General features: G+C 53.6%; 1 protein-coding gene across 1 annotated transcript; it reads left to right on the forward strand.

Annotated features, from left to right (window-relative positions):
- Positions 1-7,569: 7,569 nt before the first annotated feature.
- On the forward strand, positions 7,570-10,414 carry LOC119323859 (putative kinase-like protein TMKL1). Its single transcript, XM_037597569.1, has 2 exons — positions 7,570-8,781; positions 9,559-10,414. The coding sequence occupies exons 1-2, from the start codon at positions 8,130-8,132 to the stop codon at positions 10,143-10,145; spliced, it is 1,239 nt and encodes a 412-aa protein (XP_037453466.1). The 5' UTR covers positions 7,570-8,129; the 3' UTR covers positions 10,146-10,414.
- The last annotated feature ends 7,985 nt before the right edge of the window (positions 10,415-18,399 follow it).

Raw genomic sequence — 18,399 nt, forward strand, 5'->3', positions numbered from 1 at the left:
TAGTTAGGTTAGCCTTTGCCGTCCACCGTGCCTTTGCCGTCAGCTTTTGTTCTATCTTTGCCGTCTGCTGCGGACGGCAAAGAAGGGGGACGTTAAGTTTTCCTGTTAGCGAGTGCCACCTCCCTCTTTGCCGTCAGCTAGCGGACGGCAAAGAGATGGCTGATGGCAAAGACCTTCTTTACCGTCAGCTCTTTCTTTGTCGTCTGCTTTTTGGTACCTGATGGCAAAGAGCATCTTTGCTATCGCTAGCGGACGGCAAAGATCTGGCAGATGGCAAAGTAGCTGATTCTAGTAGTGTTGTATATATCGTTGTTTCGAACTGTTTATTGTCTCGAACTACTGGTGGGCTAAATGAGGGCATCACCATTCTCCAGTGTTCAGAGTATATCTCCTTTTTTCAAGTTATATAATTTGAGCTCACTGTCTTTTCGATGATGTACACTTGTTTGGGCCAGTGAGGTGTCGTTGAATATGGGCCGAGTAGTAACGCAATGCCAAACAGGTCAATTATGACTATCGGGCCGGGCTCTCAAAAGATCCTGGAAAAAAGGCCGGGCTCTCCAAAAAAGAAAGAATAAGGACTCTTAGGCCGACATGTGGGCGCCACTGGTGTTTTCGTGCGCTTGTGCGCCGAGAGCATATTGGCGCCTGCTCGAAATTCATGCTACCTTTTCATCCCCAATCTCCCGCCCCTCCCCCACCTCTGGAATCTCGATTCCTACTCCAGTTCCCCCAAATCCCCCTCCTGTACTCCCTGTACTCAAGCGCACTATCATGTCGCCGGTCAATGCGGATCTCCAAGCCAGAGATCCTGAGGTCCGTCCTGCCTTCGGTCGTTGCGTGCTGTCGCTCAACAGTGGCATGACGGCGCTTGACGACCAGTTTGCCGGCAAAGTGCTGATGGTAACCATCAACGGCGACCGGCCTCCCGTCTCGCCGGACGACCTTGTCAAAGCTCTTGGAATTGCACATGGCATCCAAATAATTGACTTGCTCGTCGAAGTCTGTCCGCCATTGGCTGATTTCTTCATCAGGTTCCGAACAACTTTCGACTGCAGTTGTGTGTTCGAATCTTCCCGGCGTTTGTTCTGCGATGGCGCGCTGGTGAGCTTTGATCGGTGGCACCCAGGATGGGGCTCGGCGCCCTCTGAGCTTGAGTTTTTAACAAAGCTTGCCTTCCACGGCATGCCTCGACGTGCTTGGAACAGCGAGTCCATGAACGAGCTTATCAACGACCTTGGAGGTGAGCTCGTAAGTATGTTTGTTCCTCCAGATAGCTGGGCTCTGACGGTTATGGCATGGATGAAGAAGCCGTCCACCATACCGAAGGTGATTGGTGTTGAGATACCGATGCAGGAACCGGGGTTGTACTATTCATCGCCACCAAGGCCACCGGGACCACGTTAGGGATGTACCTGTATCGAGCGTTCGGGCATGTCGAAGAAGTGTTCAATCCATCAATCGAAGTCCTGCCGCCACCGCTGGTGCCAGGGTCCGTCGACGACGTCCATTACAGGAGTCAACGTCAGACTTTCCCCATGTTGCTTGGAACGATGGATGGCACAGGGCCTACTCCATCGTGCGGCAGAGGCCACTGCTTCTTTGGGAGAAGAGGCAGGGCTGGCTGCCTGGATGTGCTCTAATGTGAGGTAACAACTGAATCTTGTCAGATAGTACTAGTTAAATCCGAGCTATGGGTCTGAAGCACTGATATGCCGGTACATTTGATTGTGACCTGTTCTAATTTTGTACCTGAACTTTTTTTAGAAAGGGTTGTACGTCAACTTAATGTGCTAGCAGAACTTATTGTGTTATCTGTCTGTTTTCTTTGCACAACATTCAAGATATTTCCCCGTCATTTATAAAGACGATGAACCATTATGTACGACTTCGTTGGTTTCAACATAGCCCTTCCCGTAGCGATCCACTGCTTCCATCCTGATTGTGCCGCCTGCGTGAAATTTTTGTATGCAAGTTCAGTGTGCTATGATGTTCTATATGATTGTTTCAACTATATAAGTTTTTACTGAGTATGATCAATGCATATGGCTGAAAGATGTATTTACGAGCATCGACCGATGGGTCTCTCTCTCTCTCTCTCACACACACACACACACACACAGAGGGCCCAGAGATACCTCTCTGATATTTAGGGTGACAAATCCTAATCTCGATATATGCCAACCCAACAAACACCTTCAGAGATACCTGTAGAGCATCTTTATAATCACTCAGTTACGTTGTGACGTTTGATAGCACACAAGGCATTCGTCCGGTGTCCGGGAGTTGCATAATCTCATACTCGGGGGAATATATATTTGACACGAAGAAAGCAGTAGCAATAAAACTGAACAATCATTATGCTAAGCTAACAGATGGGTCTTGTCCATCACATCATTTCACTAATGATGTGATCCCGTTATCAAATGACAACTCATGTCCATGGCTAGGAAACTTAACCATCTTTGATCAACGAGCTAGTCTAGTAGAGGCATATTAGGAACACGTTGTTTTGTCTATGTATTCACACATGTATCAAGTTTCCGATTAATAAAATTCTAGCATGAATAATAAACATTTATCTTGATATACGGAAATATAAAATAACAACATTATTATTGCCTTTAGGGCATATTTCCTTCACATATCCAAACCTCAAGGTAATAAATAAAGTCACTTTGCAACAATACAAGAGGCAACTGGGAAGGATGTGGAGAGGACATCCGGAGTGCTCCAACCTTGTTGGGGAATCGTTCGTGGCGTTGCTGTGATGTGGGAATCGAGAAGACTTTGTGGCAACTGATGACATGTTGTATCATTTTGCATAGTTGATTGTCAAGGACGAGGGCGGTGAGGTAGCCCAAACCAATGATTTTGCGACGCCTGGAGAACAATTTCACATTCTAGAACAACAATATGTATACCATCTTATGAGAATCTTTGCGATTAACAGGTGCACACGCAGCTACTCAGTGATCTTGTGGAGTATATATGGACCTACAATGAAACACAAGGAGCTAACGTTTGAATTGTGCACTTAAAATAAATTGTATGTCTGAACTATGTATTTTCAATATCAACATTTTTATTTACATGTGGCATCCATGTGTATGATAGACGTCGATGAATTTGGATGAATTTAAGAGTCAGGTCTGATGATAGTGGCTGCTAGGTATGACATTTGAGAGGTTGTCCGGTGCTGTCCACGGACGTATAGGAGGCTAGATTTATCAAATCCGTTATAGATGCTCTAACATCTTAGGGCATCTCTAACCAATCCCCTAAAATTTAGTGGAGTAAAAGGCTTAGTGGAGTATGTATACTCCATTAAGTTTTGGCCGACCTAGCCGATCCGCTAAATATAACGGGGTAAATTTTTGTTTTTCTAAACTTTGCAATTCTAGTATAAATTGCAACTGTATATTAGCACACATATAGAAACTAAGCATAAATTTGAATGTTCAACCGAATTACGAATATAGTATACAAACCGAATTCAAAGTTTAGAAACAGAATTATTCAAATTTAAACACGCCGAATGATTCAAATGTAGAAAATAGTAGTTCATAGAACAACTAGGACTCGCTTAGACGTTGGCAATAATGATCAATAAGATCTTGTTGGAGCTGAGTATGAACTTGAAGGTTCTCGATCTCCCGATGATGCTCAAGAAATTACAGTATCATGTTCGTATCATGCTCTCACTCAACCGGAGTCCCGTTGATGATGTACCGAAAGTTCTCAGCCAAATCTTTCTCGTCTTCAATGATCATGTTATGCAATATGATGCAACAAGTCATGATTCACCATAGAACCTTGGAGTTGCAATACTCGGCAGGGCCACGAACAATTGTAAAGTGCTTGTGAAGCACACCGAAGGCTCTCTCCACATCTTTCCTTGCAACTTCTTGACATTGGGCAAAGTGAGTGTTTTTATTACCTTTTGGACGCGGAATTTTTTTGACCAAGATGGCCCATGATGGATAGATGCCATCCGCAAGATAGTAACCCATCGAGTAGTTGTGTCTGTTGGAAAAGGCAGTGCCTAGGAGGCGCTTAGGCACGCCTAGGCGCTAGGCAATGGCCAAACGCCTCGCCTAGGGAATAAATGGAGGTCTAGGCAGGGCAAGCAAGGAATTGCCTACCCAAGCAGAAAATCATGCCACATACTGCAATGACATGCCAAACGTGTTATATTCCAATGGCAGTAGATGGTAATTAACTTATTTATATGCCCTCAACTAATATCAACACCCATATAATAATCACAAATACACTACGAGTAAAAACTATATTACCGCCTAGGCCCCGCCCAGGGCGCTTAGGCACCGCCTAGGCACTAGGCGAAGGCCAACCGCCTCGCTTACGCCTACCGCTTTTTCCAACCTAGGCCGTTGACCGAGTAGTCGCAAGCGGGAGCTTCACCTTTTATAAGCCTAGAAAACAGAGGTGATCTTGATAGCACATTCAAGTCACTGTGAGAGCAAGGCATACCAAAGAATGAATGCCATATCCAAATATCCTTCGATGCAAATGCCTCAAGAATGATTGTTGGATTGTTGTAGTGGCCTTTGTACTAACTCTTCCACCCCGCAGGACAATTCTTCCATGTCCAATGTGTACAATCAAGTGATCCAAGCATCCCTGGCCGTCCTCTTGTTTCACTCTCTATCATCAGCCTCTGGGTGTCTTCCTCGGTTGGTGCTCTCAAATACTCCGGGTCAAAGACAGCGATCACTACTTCTACTTTGGCGAACCTTCGAACAACCTCCAAGAATGTGTCTTCGCCAATGCGTACATAGTCATCAATTGCATCGGCGAAACACCCATATGCCAAGACTCGGACAGGCGCAATGCATTTCATCAGAGGGTTTGCACTGATCTCTCCACATGCATTTCTCCGGAGCTTGAACCAGTCATCATATCTCTCAATGGCTTTTGCAATGGTCAGAAAAAAAATTATGTGCATCCAAAAGCGTCGGCGAAAGTACTTCTCCGGATAGGTGGCATTTGGATCAAAGTAATCTCTCATGATTGGAATGGCCCTCCGTTCTATCACGGTTGATGTGTATGAGGTCAAATTTTGACCCTCTCCTCGGCCGCCAAACATCATCATTGTAAATCATACCTAAAACAGTGTCAAAGTCATCGTCGTCTTCTTCCTCTACGGACGACGACGAGTCCTCCAATGCCATCTCCCTCAACCTCTTCATCTACAATCCAAATGGTTTGGTTCAATCCAAACGGCTCGATTCAAAGAGAAACAAACAACAAAAACTCACCTAGGCGATTCTTCGAACACTTGGGGTGCAGTGATGGTGCACAAGCCAGCCGACGTGGTTTAGACCGAACCGGCGAGCGGCGGGTGACCTGTAACGGTGCGCAAGCAAGGTGAGATGCGGGGACCGCTAGAAAAAGAAGAGACTCGAAAGAAATCGGACGAATCAACAATGGCGACGGTGGTGGCATTTTACCTTGATTCCGGCGACAGCGACGGGGGCCGAACGGGCTGGCCGACGGGCAGAACGGCGGCGGAGGGCAAGGGATGGAACGAGGTAGCGGCGGGGTCGGCAGAGGGCCGGCGGGAAGCGCGTCGGCGAAGATGCAGCGGCGGGGCGGACGCGAGAGAGAGGGCGCAACATTTTACTCGGCGGCCAACCAATGAAGTAAATATAGAAAAACTTTTAGGACCGGAGTAAAAACATACTCCCTCCGTCCGGGTTTATTAGGCCTAACGACAACTTCTCTTAGACCAAGACACATAGTAACTTGCTCACATTAATTCTTCCATTCCACTCCGAATGCACTCTCTCACATGCATGCAGCCAATGAAAAAGCACGCACGAAGTGTATTAATTTCCCAGCCATGGCACCAACAACAATGGCTTTTAATGCAAACAATGAAAAAGTTGCATGCATGCACCTTTCCAAAGCAAAGCCTTATAAAAAGGGACATGCTTGTGATGCTAAGAGGCCTAATAAACCCGAACGAAGAGAGTACTCCACAAAATTTTACTCCACTAACCGGTTACAAGGGATCGGTTAGAGATGCCCTTAGCACTGGTATAGTAGAGAACCAAACAGAGAAAATAATTCCGAGCAAATTTGCATGCGCATACCACCAAAATTGCGGGACGCATTCCGCATACAACCAAATTAACCGTGATGGAGATTTATCTGGAATTCTGGACCATCGCTTGCTGGTAGACGTACGAATCATGGTTCTTGCTAAGATCCGTATATGATGATAGGAGGTTTCTGAATTGGACGCCGGTTGTCCTCGCTCGACGAGAATTTTTGGTCGCCTCGCCAAGTTTGATTTGAGAGCAACTCTAGCCGAGTCGGCATATGGTCGGCTACAATAATGGTCAATGCACTAATTTAGGGTCATAATGACACTCGATGCAGGATCACGTTAGAGCATTCACGGTCGGACATAGCAAATATGACCCTTTAAATGCCAGCGGAGCGCCCGGTCAGTGATTGAGCATGTCCATTTTGAGCCTTTATTTATTCGTCCACGCAGCCACACTCCTTACTTTTTTTCTCATATACCCGGTCACTTGCACGTGATTGGTGGAGATGAAAAAAGAAAAATAAAAAAATGAATAAAGAAAGAGAAAATATGGTCCGGGGTGGGGGCCGCGTCCTATGTGAAGGAATGTGCGGGCCCGCCCGGGCGCGTCTGCGAGCCCTCATATCCTCTTCATATTCGAGATGGATATGAGGGTTCACGGACATCCCGGACATATAGGGATGATATGAGGGACCCAGTTGGGTCACGTTTTTTCTTCTCTCTCCTGTCCGGTCACTGACCAATCACATCCGGCTGTAGATGCTCTTAAATGATGAAAGCGGGTCCAAACGTATTTACTCGGATGGTCGACATGCGTGAGAAAAGGAAAATTGATGCCCAACATAGCGCCGTTCAAGCGGCAGGTCGACTACAAAGGAGAACCGCGTTTCTTGGCCCGAGCTCACCTAGGAACAGTAAATTCGAAACAAAAAGTAAAATTTTGAAAAATTATATATGATACTTTTACATGAAAGATGATGAAATTTCCTATGAGCTTGCAAATTTTCATGCCAAGATAACTTCGGGAGGAACTCCATCCAAAAATAGAATCAAAAACGGAGCTAGGAAAACTCGAGCAGCTTCGGCCATTTTGGAGCTCCGATTTTGTGTTTTCTCTTCACGGGGCTCCTCCTGAAGTCATCTCGGCACCAATTTTTTGCAAGCTCCTAGAAAATTACATGATATTTACCGCAAACAAAATCATATGTTTTGCCTATTTTTCTTAAAGAAAGTACTGTTCACGCTGTAGCAGATTATCTCGGGCTCAGCTTTGAATCCAAAGCAGCCACACAGCTAAAAATTTGCCATCACCAAAGCTCAAAAGGCAGAAGTGAAAATTACCCGCCACCAAATACAACTGTGCTAAAACCGCGGACGGTAGCACTTTTATCCGGCGCAAGCCGGCCATAGAGCAGCCACCAAACTATCGTCGGGGCCGGTCCCTCGCCGCTCGCCGCCCATCTGTATGTCCCGTTTGCACCACAACTCCACTGTTCCAGGCCAACCCTGCCGCGATAGTAATAGGGCACCTTCCACTCCAGGCCACAGGGTCCCGGCGATCCTCCTACTCCTACCCCTCCTAACTGCCGCTGCCACTGTGCTGCCTGCCCGCCATGGATTCTCAACGGAAGAAATGGCCATGCACAGCACACCGCAGTGCACCTACCTAGGGTCCTCTACCTACCAACTCCCTCACTTTAACGCTAATCTCCAAAAGAAAAAAGCCCAAACGCGACGGAAGCTGGACTCACTGCAAGCAAGCCACACTCCCACAGTGCTCAGCGGTTGGTTGATGATAAAAACCTCGACACGATAGGAATCTCAAGCCATCCTCCTCCTCGCTCGGCCTTCCTTTCCTCCTCCCGGCGTTCCCACCCGGCAGTTTCCTCCACGGCTCCACCACCCCGGACCCAAGCCAACTGAGCAAAGCGCACGCCAAAGCGAGGGGCTTTGCCTCGAATCCTGGGCGAGCCGAGCCACGAACCCCACCACCGCTGCTTTCGCCTTTCCGTTCATTCCAAGAACCGGGCGCAGGCACACACCAGGTACGTACATGGAGCCGGCGGCGGCGGCGGACGGGGCCTCGGACGAGCCGGTGCACAAGGGGCGGACCAACTCCATCCTGCTCCCCATCCTCGCCGTCCTCCTCGCCTACCTGCTCTACCGCTACCTCCGCCCGCGCCTCCGCGGCCTCCGCCTCGACCGCCTCCCGTTCCGCGTCCCGGGCTGCCTCCGCCGCCGCGGCAATGCCACCCGGAGCACCCTGCTGCCCTACTTCGCGCCCATCGCCGACCGCCTCGGCGCGCTGCAGCCCTACCTCGGCCCCATCGCCGACCGCCTCGGGGTCGGCGGCCCGCACGGCCACGGTGGGTACGGCGGCGCCGACGCGCTCGTCAAGTTCCCCGGCGGCGAGGGCCTGTCGGTGGCCGCCATCCTCGAGGCGCCCGGGGAGGTGGTGGCCAAGTCGTCGCACAGCACGCTGTACCGCGCCGCGATGCGCTCCGGGGAGACGGCCGTGCTGCTCCGGTTCGTGCGGCCCGCGTGCGCCGTGGGCGCCGACGAGGCCGCCGCCGCCGCGCGCCGGATCGGCGCGGTCAGCCACCCGAACCTCGTGCCGCTCCGCGCCGTGTACGTCGGGCCGAGGGGCGAGAAGCTGCTCGTGCACCCCTTCTACGCCGCCGGCTCGCTCCACCGCTTCTTGCAAGGTCAGTGCGCATCACCCACTCTTGCTTTGGTTGCCGTTTCCCAGCAAGAAATCACAAAAATGCTCCTGAGAATTGGGCGACATGTTCATCCTGATTCGTACGTAGAAACGCACAATTTTGCTACGTCAAAAGCGCACATGAGTCCACACTGCAAATGAAACTTTTCTTATTCTATTTGTTGCGAGGAGATCACACATGAAACACCATAAGCTTGTGAATTTAAAAATTCTTATAACAAAGGGAAAAGCATGGCGTAGTTGCCAAGCTAGTTCGAAGACTACAAAAAGGCAGATCAGCAGCTTCCCCAAAACAAGAATCATTTCGGCCATCAGTTTCAACTTCCTTTTTTCGATAATCAGTTTTAACTTTTGAGGCAATGTGGAATGTGCTACACAGATAGTTATGTTCCGTCACGGTACAGAGTTCATTTCTTACTTCCAGTCCATCTTCGCTGGTTCTTATTATTATTGCCTACTGCGGCCAGGCAGGAAACATTTCTCTGCTTTGGTTGTTAGCCTGAAACCTCACATGACACTGTCCTGAAGCAATGGTCCTGGCCATTAATGTTAGACAAGGTCATTAGATCACCCTTCGCAATCGTGATCATTGGGGGCATACAATCAGTCCTGTGTGTTCCTCAGTTAAAACAGTGGTTAGTGCTGCATAGTCGTCTGTCAAACAGTCGTAAACATAGTCATTGTCGTGCCTTGTTTCAAAGAAATCAAAGCCATTGTTGTGCCTTAATTATACATACACTGCGTGTCTATCTCATTACAGAGGGGATCGCCGACTCGCAAAGGTGGAGCCTAATCTGCAAGCTCTCCGTCTGCATCGCCAAGGGGCTCGACCACCTGCACACGGGGATGGAGAAGCCGATCATCCACGGCAACCTCAAGACGAGCAACGTCCTGCTCGACGCCAGCTACGAGTGCAGGGTCTCGGACTACGGCCTCTACCTCCTGCTCAACACCGGCGGCGCCCACGAGATGCTGGAGGCGTCGGCGGCGCAGGGGTACAAGGCGCCGGAGCTGGTCAAGATGAGGGACGCCACCAGGGAGACCGACGTGTACAGCCTGGGCGTGGTGCTGCTGGAGATGCTCGCGCAGAAGGAGCCGGCCGGCGGCGACGACCGCGCGCCGAGCTCCCGCGACATCTTCTTGCCGGCGTCGTTCAAGAACCTGGTGCTCGAGAGGAAGATCTCCGACGCCTTCAACTCAGACCTCGTCAGGCAGAGCAGGAAGTCGGGCAACGAGAGGAAGCTCAACGCCTTCTTCGAGCTGGCCACGGCCTGCTGCAGCCCTTCGCCGTCGCTGAGGCCCAACACCAAGGAGATACTCAGAAGGCTCGAGGAGATAGCAAAATGATCACTTAATTTAATTAAATGTGGGTAGGTTCACCATTCAGACGTAGCACGAGACAGGGCTGAAATGAAGGAACGACTGAACCTCTGCTGGACCATTGGAGAATGGCTTCAGATATCATGGAATGTGTATAGTCAGAGTGTAAACGCAGTGGAGGTCATCGTCTCAGAATATGATTGTACGTAATTTATTTTCTTGTGCTTTACTTGAAACCGATCATGTACAAAGTGTTGAAAGAGTGGGGAAGGCGTATGCTGCATTTGCATTTTCATGCATCAAAATCTCCATGTCAATGTAACCTTCGTCTGATCTGAGTGTTATATCAGATATGATTGTCATGCTGGCGACACGGGGGGCGCCCCTGATCGCACCGCCGCTCCCCTCCCTCCCTCGCTCCCAGTCTCGCCGCCACCTGAGGAGGCCGCCGGCAAAGGCCGCGCGCGCTCCGGGGATGGTGGCGGCGAGGCGCTTCTCCTCCACCGCGTGGCCACCGTTTCGTCAGAGGAGGGAGGACAGGATGCGTCAGATTGGATCAGGCGCCCGGCCTCGGAGGCGGGTGGAGGCAGCGCTCGCCGACGTCGTCCCTGTGTCCCTGCCGGCCAGTCCCGGCCCCCTGTGTGTGGCGGCCCGTCGCTGCTTGCTCGGGCGCTGACTGGTCTGGGGCGGGGGCGGATCTGGGGCTTCCTTCCCAGATCCAGCCGGTGTTGGCTGGGCCGCCAGGTGGGGCCAGCCGGGGAGGTGGTGTTGCTGGGTGGTGGAGGCGGGAGTGGTGGAGGCTGGTGGCGGTGGGTGTTGTTGTTGGTGCTTGGTGGACTGCTGCGCCGGTTTTCGATCTCCCCTGCCTTTGGTCAGTGCTATGGCGTTTCAGATCTGGTCTCCGGCAGGTGCACGGTGGCGCGCGTGGGGCGTGTTGGTGCTCCTGATGTTTTGGCTGCAGCCCGGGACCATGGTGGTTCCTGGCCTCGAGCAGCGCTTCTCTGCTCCTCGCCGGCATGGTGCTCGGTTAGGTTTGGCGGGTCGCGCTGCGTCCGGTGGCCCTGCGTTCGGATTGCCATTGGTGGTTCCAGTGCCTAGTGTTGATGTTTGGCCGTATGCGATCTCCGCGGGGTGCGGTTGGCTGCGGCAATTCATGCGCTTCTTCGTCTCGGAGGGGCCCGATGGTGGTGGTGGTCAGCTGCCGTCTTGCTGTAAGTATGTGCTCAAACTCCGGGTGAGAACCTTGCATCGACTATGTCGATGTCAGCGGTAATGGTGTCTGTGGACATCGTTTTCCTCGTAGGAGGTGTCGTTGTGGAGCTCCAGCACCTGCAGTACTTTGTTTTGCGGTATCCGGGTGAAAACCTAAGATCTGGCTTGTCGGATCGGATGACGGTCTTGTGTCCTTGTCGGCACTAACTCCCTAGAGGCGTCATCTTGGAGACCCAAACGGCAGCTTCTATGCTTGTGTGTGGTTGAGGGTGCAGCGTTTGGTGGTGGTGGTGGTGTGGCCAAGTTGGGAACAGTCGGAGGGTCCAATGGTGGTGTGCGACTGGCTTGGAGTCGACGGTGGTTGTTTGGTGGTGTTCTCTGGGGTTTGGTGGCGGTGCCTTTGGCGCCGCAGGGCGGCCATCTGTTTCCCCCTCGTGAAGGTGTCTCGTTATGCATGCTCTGACTCTCCCTTGGCGGCCGATGTATTGCGGCGAGCGTCGTGCTCTTGGTGATGTCTTGGTTCATCTTTGCTCTTTGATGGCGCTAGATGTCTCCCCAAATTGTTAATTGTTCTGATCTTCCGTGGCGGGGCACCCAGTCAAGGTTCGTGCTTTTCGCACTCGTTGGTTGTGGTTGCTCCTGAGTTGTGCCGTGGGGCTCGGTATGCACGCAATGCGATGCGTTAGGTTCCTCGCAAAGTCTCAGTATTGTGATCCCTCGACAACACCCCATAACTACTTGTATCTGCCGTGGTGATGGTCCTTTTAGTCTGCTAGCTAGGTCCCGCCCTTCTTGGGTGTCTTGTTCTTCTCTTCTCCTTGTAACCTTGTTGTACGGTTTTCGGCCCGGTTTCCCTTATAGACGGGTCAACTTGTTTTAGGTTTTCGATCCGGTTTCCCTTATATACTGGATCACTCTCCTGGCATATTGGCCACTTTGAGTAATATATTCACGTGAAGGGAGTCCTCCCCCGGTGATTGTCGGAGTAATGGGCCATGGGTAGGCTAACCCGAGTCTCAGAACCTTTCAAGACATCGGGGCAAGCTGCGCCCCTCGAGTCCCAGAGGCGACTCCAAGACGAGCCGAGTCCCAGAGGCGACTCCAAGACGAGCCGAGTTCCAGAGGCGACTCCAAGACGAGCCGAGTCCCAGAAGCGACTCCAAGACGAGCCGAGTCCCTGTGGCGACTCCAAGATAAGCCGACTCCTGGCCGGCGACTTCCGGAGAGGCCGGCTATAGGGAGTCGGCCTGTAACTCCAACCACCATGTTAATTAAGGGCAGGCATGGCCACAGTGCGCCGTACCGACAGAGATCTCCGTCCGGCGCGACACTATTGCCATGCCGGCCCTGACATCAGCCCTTGGGGCCGGAGCCCTGTGCCCACGACGGCCTGTCTGTACGACCCAGAGACGGTGGGTCCCACCAGTCAACGGGAGTACTAAAGACGGCAAGAGTGCCACGAGACGTACCTGTTGGGAGTCGGCCCCTGGGAGTCGGCTGGCCCCTCCCACGGGCCCCACACGCCATTAACCAGACACGACGGGGAATGGCAACAGTGATCGCCCGTCAGGCGGCGGCACTGTTGCCATGACCCCATGACCGAGCCAGCGTCATTAGAAGCACGGCTACAGTAATCTGCAGCCGGCAAGACCCACCCGCGGCGGACAAGGGCTGTTGGCCTCATACCAGGCAAGTCGGCGGAGAAGACGGCGGCCTGAGGGACAGATGACTGGGACCCGCACCCAGCCGGTTTTACCATTGTACCCCTGGGGGGTAGGCCTATATAAACCCCCCAGGGCACCCATGCAAAGGGTTCGAATCCATTAGCACCAGACCAGATCATATAGGAAGGAGAGAGCCAGCCTTGCCTTCTCCTACCTCCAGAAACAGCTCAAGGAGCAACCTTGTACTCACTTTGCCTTAGTGATCATGCGAAGACCCCGCAGAGCAGCAGTAGGGGTGTTATCTCCTCGGAGAGCCCTAAAACTGGGTAAGATCCGCCGGTGTGCATGTCTTCGCCTCATCCCGTTTCCAGGCACCGGGGATGTTCTACTCGCCCCCACCATGATAAGCCATCCTTTGTCATATGTTGCACCCAACCCCCGACATTTGGCGCCCACCATGGGGCAAGGTGCACCGTCGTCCGGAGATATGTTCTGGACGGGAACCCTTTTCCTGCCTGGCGAGCGCAGCCAGCCAGGCTCGCCAGACGGAGTCTGCATCGACGCGCTGCGCGGTGCTGAGGCCGCCTGCACAGCCAGCTGCCTCGCCAAACTTGTCGGCGAGGTTCGCCTCTCCGATGAGCCTGCATCCGACGCAGGCACGGGCGGCCCCGAGAACCTCCTCGCGGGCCTCCTCGACCAACTCCACGTCACCGGCGAGCCTGCCGTGGACTTGGAGTCCGTAGGCTCCACCGACCCGATGCTGGTCGACTCCGACGCCGCGTCGCTCGACGCGTTCCCCACCAATGTGGTGGTATACGACGAGCCGCTCCCTCATGAGGAGAGCGGCGGAAGCGCCGTAATGGAGGTGCTCGTCATCAGTCACGATGAGCGTTCTGGTGAGGCAGCCCATGACCCACTCGACGCAGCTCTGCAAGACCCGACCGCGCCTATTCCGGAGGACGCTGACGCCAAGACGCTAGAGGCACGCCGCCTTCAGATCATCAAAGGCGCAAAGAAGCTGGCAAGCATGAGGCGCTTGTCAGAAGCCTACCAGCGCGAGATGGATCACGCTATGGGCGGCTCGCCGGCTCCGACTGGGCCTAGCCGCCTAGGCGCGATCCGGCAGCGCGGCGTGGCCATCGCCAACCTGTTCGGGGCCAATCGCCCCGTATATGCCACGCCTGTGGAGAACATCCACGCCGCCCAGGCGGCGACTGACGAGCTGAAAAACTTTGAAGGCGAAGAGCGCTGCATGATGACGGAGCGAGTCCAGTAGCTCCTTGACGCAGCTGTCGCGCAGAATGCAGCCGGCGGCCGCACGGAGGCGCCGCATCAACCGAACGACGACCTGCCTCCCCGCTGAGATCAAGGCGTGACGTCTCGGACGCCGACTGGCGGAGTCCGCGGAAGAAAAGACAAAGAGCCGGCTGTCAGCCACAGTCGGACTCGCATCACCATCGAGCGCGACCAAGACGGCCGCCCGAGAGCAGTGGAACGGCGGGGCGACTATCTGCCTTCTCCACCACGAAGAGAAATACGAGTCTCCCCGCCGCCCGTTGAGCATCCGACTCTCGGTGGCCGCCTTGGCCACCGAGAGGGAGTTGGAGAGAACGACGCCCGCCATCGGATCGACCGACTCCACCGATCCCTGGCGCTGGAAGAAGAAGACGAGTTGGGTCCACCCTGCTTCGGACCTTGCATCCGAGACGAGCCCTTCCCCAAAGGGTTCACGCTCCCCTGAGACACGCCCAAGTATACCGGCTCCGTGAAGCCGGAAGACTGGCTAGTTGACTACTCCACGGCCGTCAACATAGCGAACGGCAACAAGCGAGTTGCCATGAAGTATGTTCCACTCATGCTCCAGGGCATGGCCCGGACATGGTTGAACAGTCTGAAACCCCGCAGCATCAACAGTTGGGTCGACTTCACCGAAGCCTTCGTCCGCAACTTCACAAGCACGTACAAGCGACCTCCCAAGCCTCGCCAGCTCTCCTTGTGCGTCCAAGGCCCCGACGAGTCAACAGGCGACTACCTCACGCGCTGGGCCGAGCTTCGGAACTCCTGCGAGGGCGTGCACGAGGTGCAGGCTATCGAGTACTTCACCGCCGGGTGCAGAGAAGGCACCCTCCTCAAGCACAAGCTCCTCTGCGACGAGCCGGAGACCCTCGATGAGCTGCTGATCATAGCAGACAAGTACGCCACGGCCGACTCCTCCATGAAGACGGAGATCCAAGTTAGTGCGACTGGCAAAACAGCCCCTCAGGCTCCCAGAACTCCGGCTGGAGATGCCAGTCGGCGACAACAACAAAGCGATAACAAGCGCAAGGCCTCACAACCGACTTCCAGCAGTCGGCAGGTTGCGACAGTCGAAGACCAACAGCCGGAGGGGCAGCCTCCGACCAAGCGACAGAAAGGCGGCAAGTCCAACTGGTTGCCGGTCTTCTCTTACGAGCAGACTCTAGACGGTCCTTGCAAGTTCCACAGCGGCACGAAGCCATCAAATCATACCACCCGAAAGTGCCACTGGCTCAGCAGAATCGCCAAGGGAGACGGCCTCCTCCCTCCCCCGCCTGCTGGGCCGCCGCCTTCACCGCCGCCCCATCAGCCGGCTGCCAGGCCAGTCGGTGCAGTACGAGATGAGTATCCAGAAGAGCATGGAGCCTATGTGGTGTTCACCAGTGCGGCTGATGGTCGACGTAGCAGGCGGCTGCAGCAGCAAGAAGTAAACGCAGTAGCATCAGGTACCCCAGAGTTTATGCATTGGTCCGAGAAGCCTATCAGCTGGAGTAGAGCTGATCACCCAGAGGTGATGCCGAATCCAGACTCCTACGCCCTGGTTCTGAGTGCCACCTTAGCCACAGATAGGCGGGCCGCTCGCTTCTCGCGAGTGCTGATAGACGGAGGCAGTAGCATCAACATCCTGTACAAGGATACCATGGAGAAGTTAGGAATCAAGTAAAGACAGCTTCAGAGCAGCCGGACGGTATTCCACGGCATTGTACCTGGCCTTTCCTGCTCACCAATCGGCAAGATCCTGATAGACGTCCTCTTTGGAGACAAAGATCATTTCCACCGAGAGCCAGTTTGGGTTGAAGTGGTGGACCTCGAAAGCCCATACCATGCGTTACTTGGCCGACCTGCTTTGGCCAAGTTCATGGCGGTCCCCTACTACGCCTACCTCAAGATGAAGATGCCGAGTTCCAAGGGGATTCTGACCATAGCCGGCGACTATAGAAAGTCGTCCGCTTGCGCGGCTGAGAGTAGTCGGCTGGCCGAGTCCCTGGTAATCGTAGCTGAGAAGCGGCTCCTTGATCGAGTCGTGGCGATGGCCGGAAAGCAGCCAGAGATGTCGCCCGACCCCAAGGAGTCGGAAGCTGAGGGCTCATTCAAGCCGGCCAAAGAGACCAAGAAGATACCCTTGGACCCGGAGCACCCAGAGAGGTACGCTGTCATAGGTGCAAACCTTGATAGCAAATAGGAAGGCGAGCTCGTCGATTTCCTCCGTGAGAATCGAGAAATCTTTGCATGGTCCCCTAAAGACATGCCAGGTGTACCGACGGAATTCGCCGAGCACAAGCTACATGTCTGACCTGATGTGAAGCCCGTCAGGCAGCCCTTGCGCCGCCTGTCAGAAGAAAAGAGAAGAGTCGTTGGAGAAGAGATAGCCCAGCTCCTAGCGGCCGGCTTCATTATGGAGGTGTTTTTTCCAGAATGGTTGGCAAACCCGGTCTTGGTGCTGAAGAAGAACAAGCAGTGGCGGATGTGTATTGACTACACAAGCCTCAACAAAGCCTTCCCCAAGGACCCGTTTGCTCTGCCGAGAACTGATAAGGTGATAGACTCCACAGCCGGATGCGAGCTGTTGAGTTTCTTAGATGCATACTCAGGGTATCACCAAATCAAGCTGAGCCCGGCAGACAGACTGAAGACTGACTTCATCACGCCGTTCGGAGCCTTCTGCTACCTGACCATGACGTTCGGCTTAAGGAATGTCGGCGCCACTTTTCAGCGTTGCATGCAGAAGTGCCTCCTCAAGCAACTCGGCAGAAACGCCCACGTCTACGTGGATGATGTAGTGGTGAAGACGTAAAAGCGTGGGACGCTGATGGAAGATCTCAAAGAAACCTTTGAGAACCTGCGCCGATTCCAGATCAAACTCAACCCTAAGAAGTGCATCTTCGGAGTACCAGCCGGCCAACTCTTTGGCTTCCTGGTCTCTGAACGCGGCATAGAGTGCAACCCTGTGAAGATCAAGGCCATCGAGAGGATGGAGGTACCCAGCCGACTGCTAGATGTGCAGAAGTTCACCGGCTGTTTGGCGTCCATCAGCCGAATCATCAGTCGGCTGGGCGAGAAGGCTCTCCCTTTGTACTAGCTGATGAAGAAGATCACCTTTTTCGAGTGGAACCACAAGGCGGATGAAGCATTTCTCCAGCTGAAGAAGATGTTGACTACTCCCCCTATGCTGGCGGCTCCGACTCCTAAAGAGCCCATGCTCCTACACATTGCCGCCACCAGCCGGGTAGTCAGCACAGTCATTGTAGTCGAGTGCAAGGAGGAAGGCAAGGCGCTCCCTGTCCAGAGACCGGTATATTACCTGAGCGAGGTACTATCGACCTCCAAGCAGAACTACCCCCACTACCAGAAGATGTGCTACGGCGTGCACTTTGCCGCCAAGAAGTTGAAGCCTTACTTTCAAGAGCATCCAATCACTGTGGTTTGCACAGCCCCGCTGGCCGAGATCATTGGGAGCCGAGATGCTTCTGGTCGAGTGGCCAAATGGGCCATAGAGTTGGCTCCCTACACCATCTACTACCAGCCCCGCACCGCCATCAAGTCGCAGGCACTGGCCGACTTCCTCGTCGACTGGGCCGAGACCCAGTACCTGCCGCCAGCGCCCAACTCCATCCATTGGCGAATGCATTTCGACGGCTCCAAGATGCGCACCGGCTTGGGAGCCGGCGTCGTCCTCACCTCCCCTAAAGGCGACAAGCTCAAATATGCGCTGCAGATCCATTTCTCCACCTCCAACAACGTCGCCGAATACGAGGCGCTCATTCACGGGCTCCGGCTTGCCAAAGAACTCGGCATTCGCCGGATCCTGTGCTATGGTGACTCCGATTTGGTGGTCCAGCAGTCATCTGGCGACTGGGATGCCAAAGATGCAAACATGGCGAGCTACCGTTTCCTGGTGCAGCAACTCAGTGGATACTTCGAGGGGTGCGAGTTCCTTCACGTGCCAAGAAATGACAATGACCAAGCAGACGCCTTGGCACGAGTCGGCTCCACCCGCCAAGCAATACCATCCGGCGTCGCTCTTCAGTGCCTCCTCAAGCCGTCTATCAAGCCTTCACCAGAATCAGACTCCATCTTTGTGCCGGCTCCCCCCGAAGAAGTCGGATCCG

This window comes from Triticum dicoccoides, chromosome 6B (assembly GCF_002162155.2).
Source record: "Triticum dicoccoides isolate Atlit2015 ecotype Zavitan chromosome 6B, WEW_v2.0, whole genome shotgun sequence".
NCBI classification, from domain to species: domain Eukaryota; kingdom Viridiplantae; phylum Streptophyta; class Magnoliopsida; order Poales; family Poaceae; genus Triticum; species Triticum dicoccoides.

Excerpts from the sequence above, each read along its gene's own strand:
- LOC119323859 (XM_037597569.1), top strand. The coding sequence starts at position 8,130 with ATGGAGCCGGCGGCGGCGGCGGACGGGGCCTCGGACGAGCCGGTGCAC. Across the intron at positions 8,782-9,558 it reads GCTCCACCGCTTCTTGCAAG|AGGGGATCGCCGACTCGCAA; the intron begins GTCAGTGCGCAT and ends ATCTCATTACAG.